This window comes from Melanotaenia boesemani, chromosome 20 (genome assembly GCF_017639745.1).
Source record: "Melanotaenia boesemani isolate fMelBoe1 chromosome 20, fMelBoe1.pri, whole genome shotgun sequence".
Lineage (NCBI taxonomy): Eukaryota > Metazoa > Chordata > Actinopteri > Atheriniformes > Melanotaeniidae > Melanotaenia > Melanotaenia boesemani.
Window position 1 is genome coordinate 12130874 of NC_055701.1, and position 21365 is coordinate 12152238.

A 21365-nucleotide genomic window follows, 5' to 3' on the forward strand; every position below is an offset into this window, starting at 1 on the left:
CAGTTTACAACATACAAAATGACAGGAAATCATTTAGTAAATAGTTTTTAATACAGTACAATATGTAAAGATGCCACTGAAAGAATTACCTTGCACCTTTCACAATCACTGAACTGAAATATTAAAATTACAATAACACATGAGGTAAAAGATGTTAACAAAACTAGTTACCTTGAGAAATGTTTCTCTGTAACAAATTTGCAGTCTAAGATAATACATAAAAATCATTTTGTGTGCAAAATGACAAAAGGTTTGATTTGTCTCATCCACCCAACAAGCTTTGTGCTGTGCTGACATTCTTTGTGTTCCAGATGTTCTTGCATTTTGAAGTATTTCCAAGTACTTAACACTAGATGTCATCTTATAGAGGTCACTTATGTAAAACGAGGACAAAACTGAACCTTCCAAAGTGTACTTAGATGCACAGCATCAATCATAAGTGTAATTAACAGGATTTAGAAGTAATACTTCCAGGTGATCCCAGATGGCATACAGGTGATCGATGACCTAACTCGCCAACAAAGGGAATCACAAACATCACAGTCCTTAGTCTGCATAAAGCATGCATATTCTAAAAATCAGAACACGCAAATGAACACCTTCAGCAATGTAAAGACTTCAGTTACACACAATAGTGGTACAATATTCAGAAACAGTTTAAATGTTGCTCATTAAATGCATAGGACACATCAACACTAAGAAGAGGGAGTTGTAAAAGTCAAGGAAACAATTCAGTTACATTGAATTCAGCTAAAATCTGTAGTATGTTGGAGTCAATAAAATGGCAGTTGCATTGCACTTAAAAGACACTGAAAATGCCTTAACTGGATAAAATGAGTATTTACTCAGAATGTCTCAAAGAGCATTTTTCCATGTGCAGGTTCGTTTAATAGTTGCACTTTGGATACTAGTGTGAATTTCTGCAGCTTCTGTACAGCAGATCTGTTGGTTTTCATCGGTACGGTAATTGAGTCTCTGTGTTCTCATTACTCACAGAAGCTTCACTGTGTGGTCACTTGTGCATGTTTATGCGTGTAGATGTGTCAGGAGGTTTTTCTTGTTTGATCTGATTTTTTTTGTTTGTGTGTTTGTTGTTTACATAGAAGACATCTGGCCTCCTTATAGCGTCCTGTCCTTCAGAATTTCAGGTGAAGGGATGTCTTCTTCCTGGTCAGAGGTTATTTTCTGGAATACATGAAGAGAGACAATTAGACTGCAAGTAGTTTTTGATATCAGAGGACACAAATTATCACCACATTCAGAGAGACAACTGAGTGAGTTACTTTAGGCAAACGGGGGGGGGGGAGCTATAAATCACTTTTCTTAAATGCCAGTTTAATTTTCTGAGTTTTGGATAAGCTTGAGATCACAGAGAAAGTGTTTGATTCCACAGGACTGACACAGGAAGTCAGTTTATGTGTGCAAGCAGCTTCGGTTCAACCTGAAGTAGAATCCAAGCCAATATTTCACAATTATACATATTATTTTCTGAAAAAGTCATTAAAAACTATTTTACTGTAAGGTCAAACACAGTGAAGTTTATGGTTTGTTTATAGTTTAATTTGCTCTGAAAATATTTATATATATACATATATATATATATATATATAAATTAGTTTAAAAATGGTGATGACATGGTTTTACTTTTGTGCATTATGTATTTTTCTGTTGTCTTTCTGCTTTGTACCCCTACCTTTTCAGGTGTGTGTTTTGGTTTTAGTGAAGATGTGGGTTTATGTCATGTCTGCCATTGCCAGGGCCTGCTGCTCGCTGTGGCCCCATAATCCTGCACCGATGAGATGGAGTCTGAAGGCTGGAATCACAGCTCAGGTATCAAAGCTCTGAGGGGCCTCAACCGTCACCTTATGCTCCACCTTCTCCTTTACACCACATCACCACCAGTGGCACCAGAAAGAACTGCACATCCAGCTATACTGCCTGCAGCCCGTCCACTAATGATACTTTACCGGGTCTTTGCAGAAAACTATTTTGCACTAATTATAACATTTTCTAAAAGGATTGCTTTTAATTTAATGTTTGTTTTTATCTTATATTTAATAGAACTGGAACAAGGAAAGTAGCTGTGGCCTTTTGAAGATCTGAATTTCTACAAGTGTGCAGGAGTGCTGGTGTTTTCACTTAGAGCTGCATTATAACTGGTGCAATAGGAGCAGAAAAAGGAGGAGAAAGACAGCAAAAGCACCCAAGCTTTGCTTAAAAAGAAAATAGGTGAGCAGCAGAGCACACAGTGTGAGGTTAAGCTTTCATTTGAAATGGTTTTCAATTTAAAAGATCAAAGGGAGATTTTGAGCAGCTGGATGTTATTAAGTTTTGTTTTGGGGTTAAATTAATTTTCTGGTTACATTTATTAACCTTTTAGCATCAATTATGTCATTTATTTGTTTTTTTTTATAAATATAATGACAATTTGTGACATTAAAAGTGATTTGTTTTACTTTTTTCTTACAAATTACAACAGAATAAATATCTAGCTGCTGCCAGGTAAACCCATATGAATAGAAAAGCAGTGTTAACCCAAAATTAGAGTGGTTATTCTATGTAATGATATTTTTTTTTAGCAAAACGTATGTAAAAACATCCATATTTGTTGGATTTAGCTGGAAAGCTGTCACACAAAGCAGAGCTGAGAGCAAGCTGGACTTTTGGTCAGTTTAGAATGAATGTTTTTACTCGTGAAACAGAAACCCCAGCAGGCATTTAGCAGCTGATCAACAGCTGCAAAGCAGCCAGCAGAAAACCACAGGAGAGTGCACTCAGACCAGAGCCAGAGAGGGATCTAACACGCTCCCTATCCACTGGGATGTGAAGATCCAACGTCTGACTCCATATTACACACAGATGTACTTACGCTCACTGTCTGCACCTCAGACTGCTGGTTGGCCTTTTGCCGTCGTAGGTCAGATTTGATTAGTCCTGTAATAAACATAAAGCAGTTTCAATTTAGCTGTCAAGGAAGTTAAATCGCTGCTGTATAACCCTGGGTTTTATGTCATAAGCTGAAGTCGATGCAACTTGTAATATGGTGATATGCAGGTTGGATGTAGAGAATAAATAGAGAAAAACACTGATGGCATGTATTTCAGCAAATAAGAAAGGCATATCTTGAAAAATAAACAAGTATGAGATAACACAAAATATTTTAACATCCCCTGAAAGTAAGCTATCTTTTCAATGGAACTGCAATTGTAATGCTTAAATAAGCCAGAAGGGAGCAGCATTTGCTCATGAAAAAGAAAATGTTTTGAGGTTTCAGTCGTCAGGCCCTGCTACTAAAACACACAGCTCCATTTAATATTATAATTAAATGTGGAAATACAAAGCTGCACAAATCCAAAATTAAACATGTTTTAATACTGTTTCATCTCACAGACACCAGACCAACAGACTCAGAATGTAGAAAGTTTATATCTTACCTGTCATTACTGTTCCTATTAGCAGGAAGATGCACAGGAAGATGTTTCCAGCTAAGGTTCCCCATTTATCAATAATCTTTCCTTGACCAATGGTGAAAATTATCCCAAAGATCTGAAACAATTTTTACAAAACTTTTCACAATCCCAAACCAAAACCTTTTGTTATCTATTTTGTATGAGAATCAAGCTAACAGTAACAAACCTGAGCCGAACAGTTCAGCAGACCAGATGAGGTTCCCTCTGATTCTGGGAAGGTGAGCTCCACAGCAAACTCAAAGCCCAGAGGCAGATACCCTGTCATGAAAAAGCTACAAACAGACAAAATGAAGCTCAAATTAAAGGCCAAAATAAATGTGTCTGCTCAGCCACTGTTCATGCCTTAATTATGTTAATAACTGAGAAACAGCTTCAAAGAAATAAAAATGGGACAAGTATCTGTATAATGTGTCAGTCTGGGTTTTAAAAATTAATACCAGGCAGTGGGATTGCTATGGAAACTAGTTATGCAGTTATGTTTATAATCAGCTTAACATAAAACGCAATAAATATAAGAACCAAGAATGTGGAGTGGGGAGTTAAAGGAGCATTAACTATGTAAGAGAAATTCAGAAAACATGAACTATAAGGAGTTTCACTTCATTTCATGAAGCTGTAGGATCTGAACATCAGCTGTGGTGTTGTTCATCACAACTTTAAAGTTCAAATTAGTCTGAAGAGGTTGTCATCAAACTATTTAAGGCAGGCAAAGGGAACTTACACAATACCACTGACTGTAAGCACCACAAACCATTATTTCCCAGTTAATCAGATAGATTGGAATCAATGCTTAGTTAACAAATGGTTAATGAATTCACACTTAATAGCACAGTTGTGCAATGAGTTATTTATAAAATAATCATCCTGTCAATTCCAAGTCCCCTGCATAAATTGAATAACTTTCCTAATGCGTTATCTTCTATCACCCATCCCAAGATAGACAGTTGCTCAGCATTCAGTAATAAATGACAGCACTTCTGACTTAACATCCCTTAAATGTAGTTAAGCAGTAATTAGGTCTTCAGAAGAGTTTCTGAATCGCAAAAGAAAATATCAGAAATATCTTAAAAGGTACCAGACACTAAATATCTACTTTAAAAAGCAGTTTTATTAAAGATGTAATAAGTCAAATCATTAAAAAGCTGTAGCCACTTAAGCATACAAACTGCTTAAATGAATTGATAATACATACAGTTCACATGCTGGCTGGTTATTTGACAATGCTTTCTGCCAAAGCAAACTTTTATTTAGATTTTGTAGATTGTTTAAAGACCTATGTCTCTAATGTTTATCACAATAGGGGCCACTATTCATTAATGGTTACCTACCCTAAAATTCCAGCCGTGACAAACACCACCCACAGGTGACCCAGGCTGAGAGTGAAGGCATATACAATCATCCCAACCAGAGAAAGGATATATACAACCAGCGTGGTCTGCCTGTGGAGAAAGAGCTATCAGTTTAAAATATACTGACAGGACAATTATAACCTCACACGACATGCTTTAACGTGGGGACAGGCTACATAAACGGAATAATAGCTGCAGTTATAATCAGTTCATTCATTTTGAAATCTACATTCAAGTTAAAGCCTTAAAGAGTCTTGTGAGGCATATTGTGGCTTAATTTGCTGCATGTCTGTAAAAGGTGATTAGAACAACAAAATATTCTTTGATATTTCTTAACATAAGGTTTTCTGTAAATGCACATTTCACACAAATATTTCCAAAGATCGCCATCTGATAATTTTACTTTTATAAAATCAAATGCTGGCAAAAGCTAAACAATTTTTGATACTTGCAAAAAGCTATAAATTTCAACAGATTTGACACCACTTGTTTTATCTTCATATGTTGTAGTTCCCAAAGTCATTTGTGAAGAAATTCATCAACTGCTGGTGCAGCAAAGAAATGCCCCAGAAAATTCCAGCTAAACTGCAAGCACTGGAAATGTCGAACTAAATAGTTTAGTGACACATAACTTGTGAATTTCCAGTACAACAGCATTCATAATTTTTTGAGTGCATCATAGTGCATGTAATGACTAGCTATAATAAAATGGAAATGCCCACATATATTCTCACACAAAAAATCCAAAACAATGTTTCTGAGTGCAGAGCACTCAAAACTCACAACTCAGACCTTCAGCAAAAACAAGTTTAGCCTGATGCAGCTGTCTCTTGTGAAGTCACGCGTAAAATACCCTGCAAAACATTTTTGTTATTGTATAGCAAAGTCCTTTGATTGTCTAATGTAGGACAATGAGAGTGTGAGGATCTACAACATAAATCTGAGTCAAACTGGCATGTAAGGAATCTGAGGGCTGAATTTAACTTGTCAAAATGGTTTGCACACCATATCACAGCAAGCAGTGTAACACCAGCTCTTGTACATCTAAGCAGTGGTAATGGTGGAAGGTATGTACTTTGTGGAAAGCAGTGAATGAAAGTCTGCATCAAACTGATCAAAATAAGCACAGTATGTATTATTAGATACAGTCATTGTATTGCTATGTTACTAGTGTTTCTATGTTTAATACAGTGGAGAAATGCAGGAGAGAATAGTCTGCCAGTTCAGATAAGCAGAAAGGGACATCACATACAAATCTTGGTTCCACTGGATTCTTATTCATGCGAGAAAAAGCTTTAATGCACTTGGACATTTTTCTGTAAGCTGCATTCAAGGATCCACTGTTTTAAAGCAGAGCTACTGTTGTGGGGAACAAGAGTGACTGATGACCTTCAAATTCAAAGATAATGTTGGAACACGTTCATTCAAGGAAGTACATGAAGCCACTGTAGCAGCACTGCTCTAAGGACTGCAGTGACATCCCCAAAACAACTATCAATCCTTAAGTAAGCATTCAGTGTACTGATCTGTTAGACACTCTGATTCTGCACCTATCCAACTGGACAAAGGGATCTGTTTATCTTTTTGGCAATGGCAATGCCAGTCTAGAATCGTTCATTTAGCCCAGACTGGCATACAAAATCTCAGGGAAGTCTATATACATTTCAGCAGATGAATCCCACTAAATTTGGTTATCCTCAGTGTTTCTTGGTTTTGATTCCTTCTTAATGTCAGAAAACTAGCTTAGTGTTGCTTTTGTACACATCAATGGTAAACAAATTTTTAAAATAAGATCTTACTTGTAGGTTTTGGTTTTGTCCAGCCAAATACCACATATGAGGGACCCCGCCATGCCAGCAATGACAATGGTCAGCCCAATTCTCCCAGCATTTACCTCTTCACCCTGTGAGGAAAATCATTAACATCTCTGTCTTGAAACCCATTTAAGATACCTGCAATCCATCAGTTATTTTGTCCTGGGGCATTTACAACCAGAATCCCCAGACTCCTGTTATATGTGTCAGAGTTGACTCCCCTAAGCTTTAAAGGTACGTGTTAAAAAACACAAATGTTTACAGGCTTGGCTTATTCATATGCTGTATATGGAAGAAAAAGGGCCAGAGAAGTCAACTAAGAACAAAATTCATCTGACAGAAAAGGAAAAAGCATAATAGCATGGAAATAAAATTGAGTACATTAGAACTTACCGGATAGTGTTCGATAATCATCCTATTCAACAGTGTGGAAATGGCGTAGAAGCAGCCAACGTTCAGCCCTGCAGAAAACAAATAGATAACAGGTTTTGTGTATTCTGGGGCAATCAGGATGTAGGAGGGTGAGACTTGGCAATAAGTATTAGTAATGCTTAAATGTAGCATGTGTCAATCAGTTATATTTGGTATAGTATAGTATTCTCAAAAGCAGATTGTTTTTGCTCAAGGTGTATTTTTGTATCAAATCTGAATAACTGTCGTCATTACATGAGCCATTATCAAATAATAATAATTTAAACAAAAATGAGACATCTTCAAAGACCTTTAGATCAATGCAATGCATAGTGTGCTATACGTCTATGACACATTCTTACATGCACAGCAGCTGATAAAGACTGTGAAATTCCAATAATAGGGATAAGGTAGTGTCACAAGCAGAAATCAATTTCAACCTTTCACCTTAATATTGCAACATCATCCAATCCTGAGTGGGTGATTAAAGTACAAAGTTAGTGCATGGAATGACGAGCATGTCACCGTGACACCACTATGAAAGAGAAGCATATAAAAATATAAACACTTTTTTGTTCTGTTTGTTGGACAAAACAAGCAGCTTAAACATTACATTGTGCCTAATAATCAAGCCATCTTCAGCACCTTCTTCAATTTTTTTACATTTTATATATAATTTTTTTAAATGACTAAAATAGTGTTCTGTTAGTCTATATATGGATGTACAAACAGATTAAAGCAACAGGAACCAACCATAGCTGATCACAAGGAGCATGAAAGGCTTGTTCTGCAGCAGCCTCATGATGGAGGCCATGTAGGAGTACTCATCAGGGCGAGTGTTCCTGGCTTGAGCCTGGGATTGGGTTGGAGGGATCTCCGGTCTATCCTTAAACACTGCATGACAAACACAGTATTTCCAGAAGTTACATTTAGATGTTTAGCATGTAAGGTATTATAAGACAGAGAGAAAATAGGGCATTTCATTGAAGCTTGTCGTGGTAGCACAGTTTTCCTTTCCAGGCAGTTTCCCCATTAGCTAGTATAGTCACAGATCAATCTAATGTGCCACCAAAGTAAAAGTAGACCATAACCTGTAATTTTGCATGTAAGTGTGCGTGCATGCATGTGTATAACAGCAAGATAAGATAAATCAGTGCCACATCAGAAGTGGCACAATCATAAGATATGATGTCACTTTACATAGCCACAGTTTTCAAGCTAGCCGATTAGTTATTAGTTATGTATTCAATAAACTTTTACAATCTTCTTATAAAATGTTTCACAGGATTTTTTCCCCCCATTTTCCCCAAAAATCAACAGCTGAAAATAATAATTTTATGTGATAAATTATGTTATAATAATATTAAAAAGTAATAAGATCTTTGTTGCCACCAATATGGAACTATTTATAAAATAAATTAAACATTATTGTTTTGTTTGAAACATGACATATTTGGAGAAATATTTCATACAATTCATAACTGTGAATACTCAGTTGTGTAAAATACAGAAAATCATAAACACTGTGTTCTTGTTAACCTATAATAAACTATTAAAATTGGTGTGTTTTCTACAGGTCTGTCATGTTTCACAGCCAAGTTTCTCCCACAGTCCAAAACATTTGGCCAAGCCTTTCACATTTTTAGTAGTTATTATAGTTTCTCTTAAACAAATGGAGGGGGGGAGTAAGGAGTATTTAGTTGGCTGAAATTTACACGTTCAACAGCAGATTTTACTGTAGTCTAAACATTGGTCCTTGTGGTAGACTGTAAGGGAATTTTTGAATCAAAAGTGACTCACTAAGTGACTTTAATTGTGCAAGATCATTATGAGATTGACTAAGAGATATGGTTGTGACAGCTCTTGAAAGGAAATGGCGTGTCAGCATTTTGTTATCTGCTTTAAATACTGCTGCTCCACTATGTTTAGAAAGTAGGGATGTTCACGACTAATCAACTAGTCTGCTAGTCAAAAAGGTTCATAAAGTCTACTGTATTTTTAACAGTCAATAGTTTTTGTTTAGAGGATTGTTATGTGTTATTGTGTATTGACTGTTAAAAGGACTGTGTTATAAAAACAGAATGGCCCTCTTGAGAGCGAGCTTCAGAGAGAGATGCACAGCACATCAGCTGGTCTGACACAAAGCACATGTCTGAGTTAGAAAAAGTTAGCTGCGACAAGCTTTGGCAATAAATACCGCAGCTCTTCAGGTTACAGCATAGTCCTGCATCAGCTTTACCACTGCTGTGTAAAAGGGAGTTAACCCTAAAGCCAGCTGCAGCTTCAGCCCAGGAGAAATCGCATTGCCTCCACCTCCAGGATGTGGAAGCAATAAAGTTAATCAGCTGTTTCTGCTGGAGTTTTTTTCCTATAGTGGAAGCAACAAACCAGAGCAGCATGGTTACTAAAATGTGTGCTTTAGAAGCAAAAAGACCAGACAGAAACAACAAAAAATAACTGGTCACAATGGCCACGGTGTTTAGTCTATATGGCACAGAAGTCACCCTTTAGAGAGAGGTTACAGCATCCTAATGCAGCCAACCCAGGTTGATGACATCACAAGTCAACTAATTGATTTAAGTGGCCCGACCAGTCGACTTAAAAAATCACTTAAAATGCCCATCCTTATTAAAAAGGGTTAGAGTTGTCTGGCAAAATCTCCACATGATTGGAAAGTAACCGTCTTAAAGCAGATTATCAGTGAAGCAGCTAAAAGAAAGTGGAGAAGAACTAGACTCACAATTAACTGTAATGGATGACAAGAGCCAAAACACAGTATGTTTGGCAAGAATGAACCACTTTTCCTAGATTGTTACAGACAATGCTGTATACGCCAGAATATCATTCTAGATTTTCATCAGAAATTTACATAGCTTTTCAGAAAAAATCTAACTATCAAAGGACTTCTTTCTCACTGTGTCTCTGTCTGTCACTATGTTTTAGTTGTTGGTGGAGGTGAAAGAAGAATTAAATAGAGCGGTTGTATTGAGCCTCTATAGCTTCCTGAGTTCTTGCTTGTATTTCGTAATGCGTCAATTCAAATCTTATCAGACAAAGACAATTATAGCAATTATTGCAGCTGCTCATCTGGTGAACTGCCATGCTGTTGAGTTTTCAGTAGAAAGCACATCTCAGCAATACTCAGCTTCCCATGAGTGCTGCTTACAAGTGTGACAGCCATAAAAAAAAAGCTCTGCTATGTAGCAGGTAAACTATATATGTCCAAAACTACTTTTTATGTTACAAAAATCTTTCAGATTGCCAGTTCGCATCTTATGTAATGAGAAAGTGCAAATCCTTTTAGGGAAAAAAGTCTGTAACACTAAAGACCAAAAACTGTCAAGATCGCTATTTGCTTTATATGTTGTCATGACAATAGTTATTTACAGTTGACTACTGCTGCATGAGAACCTTGGCAGCTCTTACCTACTCGGAGTCTGTGTGTATTAAGCTTCATCTTCACTTGAAGACTCACCAATAATCACGAGGATGAAGATGAGGGTGGCCACGCCTGCGCTGATGTAGAACATGAGTTTGATGTGATATGCCAGCTCGTCCATATCATCCACATTAGGCACAAGAATTGGTGGGACCAGGAACCCAATGGCAATACCCATCTGCACATGAAAGGCACAAAATAAGAAAAAGGCTTTGCACTTGTAACTGACAGCTACACACACAAGCACACAAGCAAAAAAGTTCGAAATGACTCGGTCATAAAAAAAAACAAAAAAGTGGTGAGAGTTTCAGTTAAAGAATCCAAAAAGTAAAAAATGAAAAAAGGATTTATATTAAAAAATTGAAAAGAAAAAAAAAGAAGCTGCCCTGCAAAATAGGATGATGCAGCAAAGTTTAACCCTGGCTGGCATTTCATTCCTGGGTATCAATGGGAGTGATGGTATACCCGTTGTTGGAAAAAGATTTGAAGTGCATGCTCATTTACCACATCCATAACTATAATTATGTCAAAGGGGGTTTTAAATGAATAATTTAACATCATATTGATCTGTTAAGGCCTGACCCATGAAAAAATGGTAAGAAAATTCCATTTTTTTTTCATATGAGGTCTTTATTTGGCCCTTTATCAAAATGTTACACAATGGTTTTTGTTTTTTTTTTGAGGGGGGGGGGGGGGGTATCTACCATTTATCACCATGTGATATATTAAAAATATTATAATATGGTTTTCTGCTTCTGGAAATCTGTTAGGGGACAGAAGACAAGTATCAGATTGTGTTCAACAGGATTTTGAGCAAAGTTTATACCATAAAATGAAGCAAAATGTCTCAGAAACTGTATGGGACAAAAACGTGACGTCGGGCTCTTATGGGTTAAAAAGAACTTTCCAGATGGGACATCAGCTAAGGTCCCTCCCCTCTTATTGGAAAGTTGAGAGAAGAGTGTGAAGTGTCTGAGAACTTCAAACACAGAAACATCTCAGACCCCTCAGTCATCCCAACAATGTCACATCCACTATGATAAAAAAAAAAGTGCTCCTGTTATCCTCTACAGCATACATACTGGAAGCTTTACTGTTTTTAAACAAGTATTTATGTACCTTGTCGTTATTGTTGAAGAGAAAGCGTTATGTAATATTGACAAGAGCCTATAAAATTCACCAGTCATCTTTCTGCAACTACTGTTAAACATTCAAAGCAAATAGAAGATATTCAGTTCATCCTCATTTTAGTGGGAGCAAGTGTTACCAACTTGGCAAAAATATGAAAAATGAGTGAGCGTTACTGGTGAGTAATGGTTTGATCTTTAGAATCACAGGCCTCTATCAACATCCTGCCAAAGCTTTTGTTGGTGTGAAGTTTTTCTGAATGTCCATGGGGACATATAAACTACTTAGGCATCAGTACTTTGTATAATCCTGTTTAGTTGCCGAAGCCAAAACAATTAAGACGTGGTGAGCAAGTAAACATCAACAACAATGCGTCCTTTTATCTTCTTTGGTAGGGAGTAACACTAAAGCACAAAACATAACCAAGCATGACAATAACCGGTATGTCGTTCTTTGTCTAACACAGGTGAAAAAGGACATGCTTCAAATGAAGTATAAACAGCTGAGCCTCAGGGGTTAAAACGCATAAAAAGGGTTAGATGGCTTTTGATGATCTTTATAAGCACAAGGTGAGATCACAAAGCATCAACACAGCCCAGCAAACAGTAACGTGTGCAGGAACAAAATTCTTTTTTTATCACCTATCCTGTAAGTTTGACTGCCTGACTTTCCGGATAAGTGTTACAGGAAGTTAAATCAAAGGGCATGTCATCAGTGTAGTAAAACTTTGGTGCCTTCTGTGATAGACTAAAAGCAAATATTGATACACTTCCTCCCCATCAACCCAACTATCATGCCATGGACACGGGATTCTGACTGTCCTTGTACATTTAATTTACCCAAGTTGTGGGCGCTTGTTGAAAAGCAGACAGTTCAAGCGATGGAAGTCACCCGCCATCCCCAGCAATTTCCCCTAGCTAGAAAGAACAAACCACACACAGAGATATTAAGAAAATCACTTTGAACAGTTAGACAATACCTCTAAGCTACCTACTTCTTTTCCTTCAGCTTTCTCCCAGTTTGAAGGCATCTTTATCACACATCTAGTGTTTTGTACCCTAACACCATGAGAGAAAGAATTCAGACTGGAGTAGAAGTGGCTGCTTGTGTCATTACTCCATGTAAGTCTTTCCATTTGTCTCAAATCTTGTTTGATATGATTACTAGGATAAAACATCCCAATTACAACATTTTGCATTTCAAAAATGAAAAATGCATATTCTAATTAAATGATATTTTGATACTTTTTAAAACAAAATTCACTTCATTCCTTGACTTCTCGTGTATGCCACAAAGCAACTGATAAAAAAAAGCTTGCAGTTATTTAACAGAAGTAAAACTAAAGATGTAAGCATGCTTGGTTCTGCTTAGCTTTTTTATTCAAAGATCTTTAGTGCTGTTGGAATCCACAGGTGGATACCAACCATAAGTTTCCTCTAACAGGAGAAGAGATGACTAACTTTGTTAAACCTGCTAACTCAGGAAGAAGGTTGAAATCAGAAGAGCAAAGAGGCTCAGTCACATGCCAAGATGGCAAACGCTGACATGACATAACATGTATGTTCTTGTTTCCAGCTCAACTCACTGATATACAGCAAAGATTGTTAAAGTTACTGAAGATTTCTGTCACTTTCACAAAGGTTCCATAAAAATTGCATAACTCCCACACAAACACAATGAAAAAGACATTTGTTAACCTAACACATAAACAGAGACACACCTGATTTCCTAGTACACCAGTGGAGCAGGCAGTGGATACTTCTTGCTGCCCAAACCACAGAGACGCAAGTCTGGATGGGATGCCAACTGTGCCCACTGAACAGACAAACTGCCCTTAGAAGGTCACAGCAGACATGTTAGGGTCAGCCATGCCAGCCTTGCTCCAGGCCCCAGTGCAGTTGAAGGCTGACCCCACCACCACAACATCTCTGATGCCTCGGCTGTCGAGTGCCCACATGACAGGCATAATAACAGGGATATAGGTAAGGAAAAAAATCATTGAGAGCCAATCAATGTCCAGGGTGTCGATGTTGTAGAAGCGTATGAAGATGTTGCTGATGATGCCATACTGCAGCCACATAAAGCATTGCTCATGGAATATATGCTGAACAGGAACAGCATCACCCATCGCCGCTTGTACAACTTGGTCTCCATCAATGAAAAGGTTGGTCACACCCATGACCGAATTGTCCAAGGTGTCTCCCAAAGGAAGATGGTGTCTGTATTCTCCAAAACTAGCTCTCTCTTCCCTCAATACAGAGCAACCATTGTCCCTGGTATTGTCATGACTGTCCATTCACTCGTGAAAGCATTCGTCCTGAGAACCCTTTTTGCTCCCACTGAAACCCTTCGGATTCCAATCGGACTTCTGTAGCATTCGACAGCCGGGAGGAAGAGGAAAAAGTTCTCCTTGTATGTCAATTCTCTATAAATCACGACACTTTACCTGACTAGCCCCTCCCACCCAGCAGGCCTTTCCTACATGATGATGATAAACAAGCTCACCTGCTGAGCCTAAAAAGGAGATTATCACCAATTACTCCAGCGCTTTGGAGAGCAGTTTAAATATAACAAGTAATGTTGATAGATCTGATCTCAGCCAACAGTCATACACCTGACTGACTCTCCCAGTGGCAGTGCTTGTCTGCCTGCTCTGTTATTCAATACAGCTTTAGTCATGTGGTTGATTTCTCTTATTAGTTTTACTTCTCATTTCAAACTCCTCCTTCCAGCTCAGGTTTAGAGTAAAGAAAAACATAATATCAGATAGCAGGCACTGAACAGAAAGACTAACTACAGGAAAAACTTGGCTTTATTGCTAGTTAAGCACATGACATGCTTACATAGATTTGCACATAAGAGATAAACTCCTCTAAAATTTAAGTGTACCAAGTAGTGCAGGTTCATCAAAAAACCGAACAACTATTTTTGATTAAAACAGATGCCAAATATGAAAGTAGTTAATTAACAAGATCATGTTCAGGGTGTGGAAGTGTGCCTTTGTACTCAAATAATTCTCTGCTTGAAGACCAGTTATTGGAGTAGAGTGTTTCTGGTTCCTTAATTGGATTTACTAGTGGCAAATCACTTTATATCCCATCAACTGTCTGTGACCTGAGACTAGTTGATCTAAGAAGCTGATTATATAAATAAAGCTGTCAGAAATTGTCAGCACGATGACGCGTTTTTGTGTCATTGCACATCATTGTGCATGAGCAAGCAGCACAACTAAAGACTGAGTTGCACTTCAATTTTAAAGGTATTTACACTGACATTTTTATGATCAGCAGCAGCAGTTGTGATATTCACAGACACCAGCTTCCAATTTTGAAGTATAAAAATGAGTGATTCAAGCATTGGATAACTACTGGAACATTTTCTTTTCCTTTTTTTGGTCTAATGACGATTCTTTGGTCTGACTTGTACATAGTTTTGATAAATAAAAGGGCAAAGAACTGACCGGATGTAAGTTTTTATATACATAAAAGCATGTAAAAGGTTTGTTATTGCAGATAGTTTAGATTCCAGTGTGCAACATTTGGGGCTATTTTGACTGAAAGACAATATGATATTAATAACTATATTGTTGCAGTTCCACCTCTACTCTACAGAGGCCCAAACATAATAAACTAGACTTATTGCATATTTTGTGGCTGGTTTAGGGGGGACGTGGGATGTACTGAGCTACTTACTTGCTGCTAGATATCACTGCATCATGCAGATCAAACTTTTAGGCAAGCACAATGAACCAATCTCCAAAAGACATTATATAAACGAAATATATAACATTCTTCAAAACTTGTTTAGCAGTTTAGTTTTTTACAAGCTCAGAGGAAAGATATAAAGCACCAAAGAATAATTTGAGCTTTAACACAAACAATAATAATCTTTCACACCAATGGTTTAGTCACAATCTGTGTTCAGAATGTTCAGTGATGCAAATGTATATCTCAAAGGTACACAAAAACTCTGACTCCACAAACTACCCAAACAATCAGCAGCCACGGACTCCTGTAAGCAGCGCCGAAGCACTAAGAGCATGAAAATTTTTAATTCCCACAAAGCACAACAAATCTATAAAACCTAGCTATTTTCAAAGTTCAATAAGTAATAAGGAAATTATATTTATTTATAATAGAGTTTGATAATAAGCCTCTGCACATGGTACTGCATTTTGTTACAAAACTTACTATTACTAAACTTCTGTTTGTAGTTATTTGGCTACTAACAGTACCATAAGTTCTGACAAGCAGCGCTCAAACCTTTACAAGCCCCTGAAAAGTTTAGATGAGGTCAGCGAGTGCACAAAGGTCAAGGAGGACACTGAATACTCAAGTAATAGAATACTCTGGTAATATGGCCCCCTGAGATGTTTCTAGTATTAATTAAGTCAGTTTTTGTCTGACCTTAAACTTCAGATACAAATATATCAATCTATGTTGCCATGAATTACTTCATTCTTAATCATAGTTAGCTAAATCTGTACCATTGGCAAAGCACATTTATTTTTCTATAAGTAATTCTGCTAAAAATAAAAATAATTAGTAATATTATGGCTTCACTGATTAATCACAAATAACTAAATTAATGAGAATGACTCTGGTCAAGATAGGATCCTTAAAAATAAATATGATAAACAATTTGGGGGTTGTTATAGCTTAATTAGAGAATAATAAACTGGTAAAATGTTTTTGTTTGTTTTATGTTTTTTTTGCCTTTTTTTAATGGGCAATAACAGCCCCTCAATCAAAATAGAGGAAGATGCAGTGGATTAATGAGTAACCTCAAGCTCTACATATTCATTGTTGTTGTGGCTGTGTCTTTAAAAGCTTAAAGCACACTGGAAATTGTTGCAGGCTGTAGAAGCTACTGTAGTGCCCCTATTGTCTCCAGTCTCTGCCACTTTAGTGTGCATGCGAGCTGCTAAATTGTGAATGGAGTAAGTGCAGAGAAACAGAAAGGCCACAAAATTTATAAGAACGCTATGTTCTCTACTCATTGCCATCTTTGAGGGAAGATTCTGCCAAATTAATATGAAGTCAAGCCATGATTCACTGGCAGTGCTCAGACATCATTATGCATAGTTGCTTGAACGAGGTTGCCTCACTGGCAGCATATTCGAGTCACTTCCAGAAATACAAAGCAGTGCAATAACATGTTTAACCACAACTGATAGACCGATTATAAAATAATCTTAAGATTAAACTATCATAAACTCATTTCAGGCTTTTAATGAGAAAAGATGTATCAACACGGTATCATCTATAAATTTATTATTTTTATTCATTTGCAAAGAGATGCTAATGAAAACGAGAACTGTCAAAGGACAGTCACAAAATTATACCTAGAGTCGAAGAACATGGATACACAGCAAAAGTACACTAAATAAATGCACAATACTAGCAGAAGATAGTGACAGTGAACTCGTCATTTCCCATTGGGATACCTCCCTAAAAATAAACGTCCAAAATCCAGGAATATTTTGCCCACATGAGTAGTAAATCCAATTTACTGAGGTTGTATGTATAGTTAAATGATAAACGCGTTAGCCTTAATGGTAAATTATGTGACAAATACGGCTTACTGTTGTCTAGAATGGCATATGAATATGGTGGGGTTTGTTCTGTATTTATACTTTTCATCTTTATTTAAATTAAAGTAGGACAATCGTAGATTATCTGAATTTTGTGAAATATACCAAAACTCTAACTCCCTGGCAGAACTTGATATATTCAACAGTAACACCCTCATAAAAACAAGTTTAAATAAAGATGAACTGAAATTAGGAATTAAGAAAAAAATGATAGATTTATATATTTTACTCACCGTTGTGAGTAAATGATTTCCAAACTTCAAAGGCTCAAATGATGGCCGTGATGTCACGTGACCTCCCGTTATGCCTCGTCCTTTCCTTCACTTCAGTATTTACAGTGATTTTTATTTTGTGTTTTGTTTGAAAATATATGTATTGCAGACCTCAGTTGTATGATTAACTGCAACATTTTATTATTGTTGTTTACTAAAGTTAAATTACTAGAGATATAGTTACATAGAAAGCTCAAACTCTCTGGGACTCCATATAAGATTTCAGAGTTACATCTATTTTATAATGGTGCTTATTGCACAAATTACCATTAACAGGGACAGAAGTTCATCTTGAATATCAGGTTGATAATCTTTTTCAAACAATGAAACATTGAATTTTGTGGCTGCTATTAAAGCAGTGATTCCCAAACCTTTTCTGCAGGGGCCCCTTTTCATTGACATAAAACAAATTTTTTGGGTTGGTGAAATGTCTGTTTCATCATTGTTTGCCCATTTCAGTAATTTCTCCAAATGCAAAAACCATTTATTTTATTTAGCAGAACTGCTGTCCCTGGTGAGCTGCCTGGTAATTGCAGTGTATGACCTTGTTTTTCTGCCTCACAGATTTCTGCCTCAGCCTTGCCCCTTGGATTTGTCTTGGACTTCTACCTTCCCATTCACGACCCCTTGCCTGCCTTGACCTTGCTTCTTTGCCTAGCCCACAACCAGTCTTTGTAAGTCACAAATGTTTTGCTCTCAGATATACTGACCATTACTGGCACAATCATGACTCCTTTGGGTTATTGTCTGGATCTCTTGTTAACCTTCTATGCAATTCTCTGGACTATGTCACACTCCCTGTCATCAGTTTTGACACCATCATTAACTACCTCTTGTTTCCCTTCAGTGAACCATCAACCACTTGCCTCCCTTCTCAGGTGCACCTCACCCTCTGTTGGGCTGCACCTCTAGTAAACCAGTTTACTCATTACTCACAACTGTAAAAACTTTTCACTCTTAGTTTTGGTCATTTTAAGTCCAAGGTTCTCTGGTCATTACATCTGGTTGTGATTATGTTACTAACTCAGTAACAGCAGAATGTTACAGTTCTTTATTTAAAAGAACTTGTTTTTACGTTATGCTTTTGGTCATTGTTCATTTGAAGAGTAAAATGTTGTCCCTTTAACATAACCTAATTTGGCTGAATTTGACCAGACACAATATTTCTGTACTCCTAAGACTTTATCCAGCATAGTCCACTTCATCAATACAAGGGATCCAGTTACCAGTGCTTTTGCACTAAGGCTTATGAATGGTTTCCACCTTCTGGCGCACCCTCTGTATATGGTTCCTTATACATATTTCAGATTTCGTTAAGTTTTTGCAGCCTCATGACCAGTATCGCTAGCACATGCACCTCCTTTTTGCCAAATTTCCAGTTAACGCAAGACATTTTAAATGGTCCGCTGTTGAGGAAACAAAATGTTTGTCAGGGTCTAAATCAGGATTTCTTTTATACCTGTACATTACATGTCAGTTTAATTGCATTTAGTATTTCTTTCCAAGCACAGCATTAATCATTTGTATCGTGTGGCTTTTTGGAAGGGACTTGACATTTTAACCATGCTAAATAATTAGAGTAAACTCTAACCACAAGTGTAACAACAACAAAATACTAATTCATTTGAATACTCTGAATTTTGTGTTATATTGCTTTGGTATTTGTTATTTGAGCACTTCCTCCTCCACTGAACAGAGAAGATGGTAGTAAGTCAATTTGAAATGTACAAACAAGCAAGAAAATCCATAAACTCTGATAAGCTTTTTCAAGGTAAGCACTGTGAATTATGCAGATAAGCCTTAGCACATGTGCACATGGACATAAACTCGCTCACACATTCGCATGCTCCAATGCAATAGGTACACTCAAGTCTGTGAGCTTTCGTTGTGATATGAAGTTAAAGTGTTTGTTGTAGCTATCAAGAATTCCAGGGAAATAAACTTCCTGTGTGCTTGGTTTCATTTTACATGTTTGCATATACATGTTTTCAGTAACTGTGAAGGGAAACATCAACCAAGCCACTCAGAAGTATTTGTCAGAGACCGGGTGTGTTGTGAATTGTCAATATCAGAGGTCCGTAAGGACAGTGAACAGAGATAATCCTAAATCAAATGTTTCAGGCATCCACTCACACTTTACTCCAGTTTAATCACCAAAAATGGTATCGTTTCTGGTGGAGTTCTGGGTGTCTGGCAAGGTTTTTATAGTGCTGGGGCCAATGAGAATATTTCCATGGAGTTACTTCCAGCCATTGATTTAAACCAAACTCAGGTTATTGGTGTTACTGAACACGTCGTTTTTTCTTTTTCTTTTTTTTTTTTTTTTTTTTTTTTTTTTGTTTTGTTAGTTTGTTTGTTTGTTTGTTTTTTTTGTTTTGTTTGTTTGTTTGGTTTTTTTTTTCAATCAAAACAGGAACAAAAAATCTAAATTATGGGTACTTTTGCTTTCTTTCACTTTTGCTTCAACTCACCTGATTGCCAAAAACGCCAATAGAGCAAGCGGTGGAAACCTCATCTGCGCCGAACCAGGTGGAAGCAAGGCTGGAGGGCATCCCGAGGATGAAGACCTGAGAAAGGGAACTTGCAAACTGTCCGACCATGGTCACCCAGAAGAGGTTAGACCTGGCGCTGGCCACCTTTATCCATGTCCCTGCGCAGTTGAGCGCGTTTGCAGCCAGTGCTGTTAACCGCAGCCCTTTCTTATCCAGGATCCAGGTCGCTGGAAATATGAAAGGTATGTAGGTGAGCATGTAGATCATGGACAGCCAGTCTACAGAGAAGCCATCCACATTGTAGAACTTCATAATTATGTTGCTGATTATTCCGTATTGGATCCATTGGTAAGCGTTGCTCAGAGAGTATGAGCTGAACAGGAACACAATCATCCAGCGCTTTTTGTACAGACGCGTGTTTACCGCAGAGCTGCTGTCACCGTTTGGGATACCGCTGCTTTCAATTTGTAGTGTGGGATCTGGACCCTTGTCTCCCAGATGTGGACCATTCTCTGTGGTGTCCTGTGCGCTCCTGTCCCCCATTCTTTTCTGCCTCAGCTCAAATGAAGGCTCCAGGAAGGATATTCTCAAAAAGCTCCAGAAAATACCCGGGGAAACAAGAATTTACAGAGGAAGTAAATGAAGAAAACCAAGTATCACTTTCGTCTCACGAGATGCTTTAAAAAAATCAACCGCAAAACAACCGCATCAACAGCAAAAGTGCTTTCATTCGCCCCTTACAGTAAGCTACAACAGGACCTGGATTACTTCAGACTGATCAAAATCCGGTTTCTTGCCACTAGACTCTAGGAGCTCAATTACTTGAGCTCTGAGAATATTCTTGTATCACAAAGAAGGTGAGAGTCGCGCTAAGTTTTACTCCACCCAGCTGCTGAGATAAGAAATGACAGGAACTGCTTGCTTAGGTCCACAAATAAAAAAATTAGTCACACAGAACTACAGATAACTGAATTTAAATAAAAAATAACTCTGATAATAAGTACTTAATATCTGCTGGTATGTTTTTCTTATTGTATAATTAAAAAAAAAACTGAATAAATAAAACTATACTTGTATCATAACAAATTATCATTGCACTGCATTTCTAATCAAAAGAGTTTCTTCTTTACCAGAAGCAATGTTTAGTCATTTAGCCCCAGTTGTTAATCTCTCCACAAAGTAGAACAATGAGGCTTTGTCACTGTGCTGCCTATTAATCCACCTAAATCTACTGCTTAGAAGTTTTGATATTAGCTGGAAAAAAATCCTGAAAAAATAGTTACAGTACTGTTACCCACTGTTGAGCCTCTTTAAACATCCCCCCTCGAAAGGTACATAAGCTGTAATACATCTATTAATATGCTGTGGTGTTTTTAAGTTTAGACACTTCAAGTCGC

The 21365-nt window shown here is 37.3% G+C and overlaps 1 protein-coding gene across 2 annotated transcripts; it reads right to left on the reverse strand.

Moving 5' to 3' along the window:
• Positions 1–38: 38 nt before the first annotated feature.
• flvcr2a (FLVCR heme transporter 2a) lies at positions 39–20816 on the reverse strand. Of its 2 annotated transcripts, XM_041971876.1 has the most exons (11): positions 19948–20816; positions 10520–10661; positions 7798–7938; positions 7027–7094; positions 6619–6722; positions 4799–4909; positions 3637–3742; positions 3435–3546; positions 2870–2934; positions 1694–1813; positions 39–1185 (listed from the first exon to the last, which is right to left on the reverse strand). In XM_041971876.1, the coding sequence occupies exons 1-10, from the start codon at positions 20509–20511 to the stop codon at positions 1739–1741; spliced, it is 1488 nt and encodes a 495-aa protein (XP_041827810.1). In that variant the 5' UTR covers positions 20512–20816; the 3' UTR covers positions 39–1185; positions 1694–1738. The 2 variants fall into 2 exon arrangements, with proteins under 2 accessions (XP_041827810.1, XP_041827811.1); XM_041971877.1 differs by lacking the exon at positions 1694–1813 and having other exon boundaries at positions 19948–20815.
• Between the last annotated feature and the right edge of the window lie 549 nt (positions 20817–21365).

Bases quoted from the DNA above. Each gene is read 5' to 3' on its own strand.
- flvcr2a (XM_041971876.1), bottom strand. From the start codon at position 20,511: ATGGGGGACAGGAGCGCACAGGACACCACAGAGAATGGTCCACATCTG. The intron at 6,723-7,026 runs GTAAGTTCTAAT...TTTTCCTCACAG, and splicing joins TGATTATCGAACACTATCCG to GGTGAAGAGGTAAATGCTGG. The intron at 3,547-3,636 runs GTTTGTTACTGT...AAATTGTTTCAG, and splicing joins TGCTGAACTGTTCGGCTCAG to ATCTTTGGGATAATTTTCAC.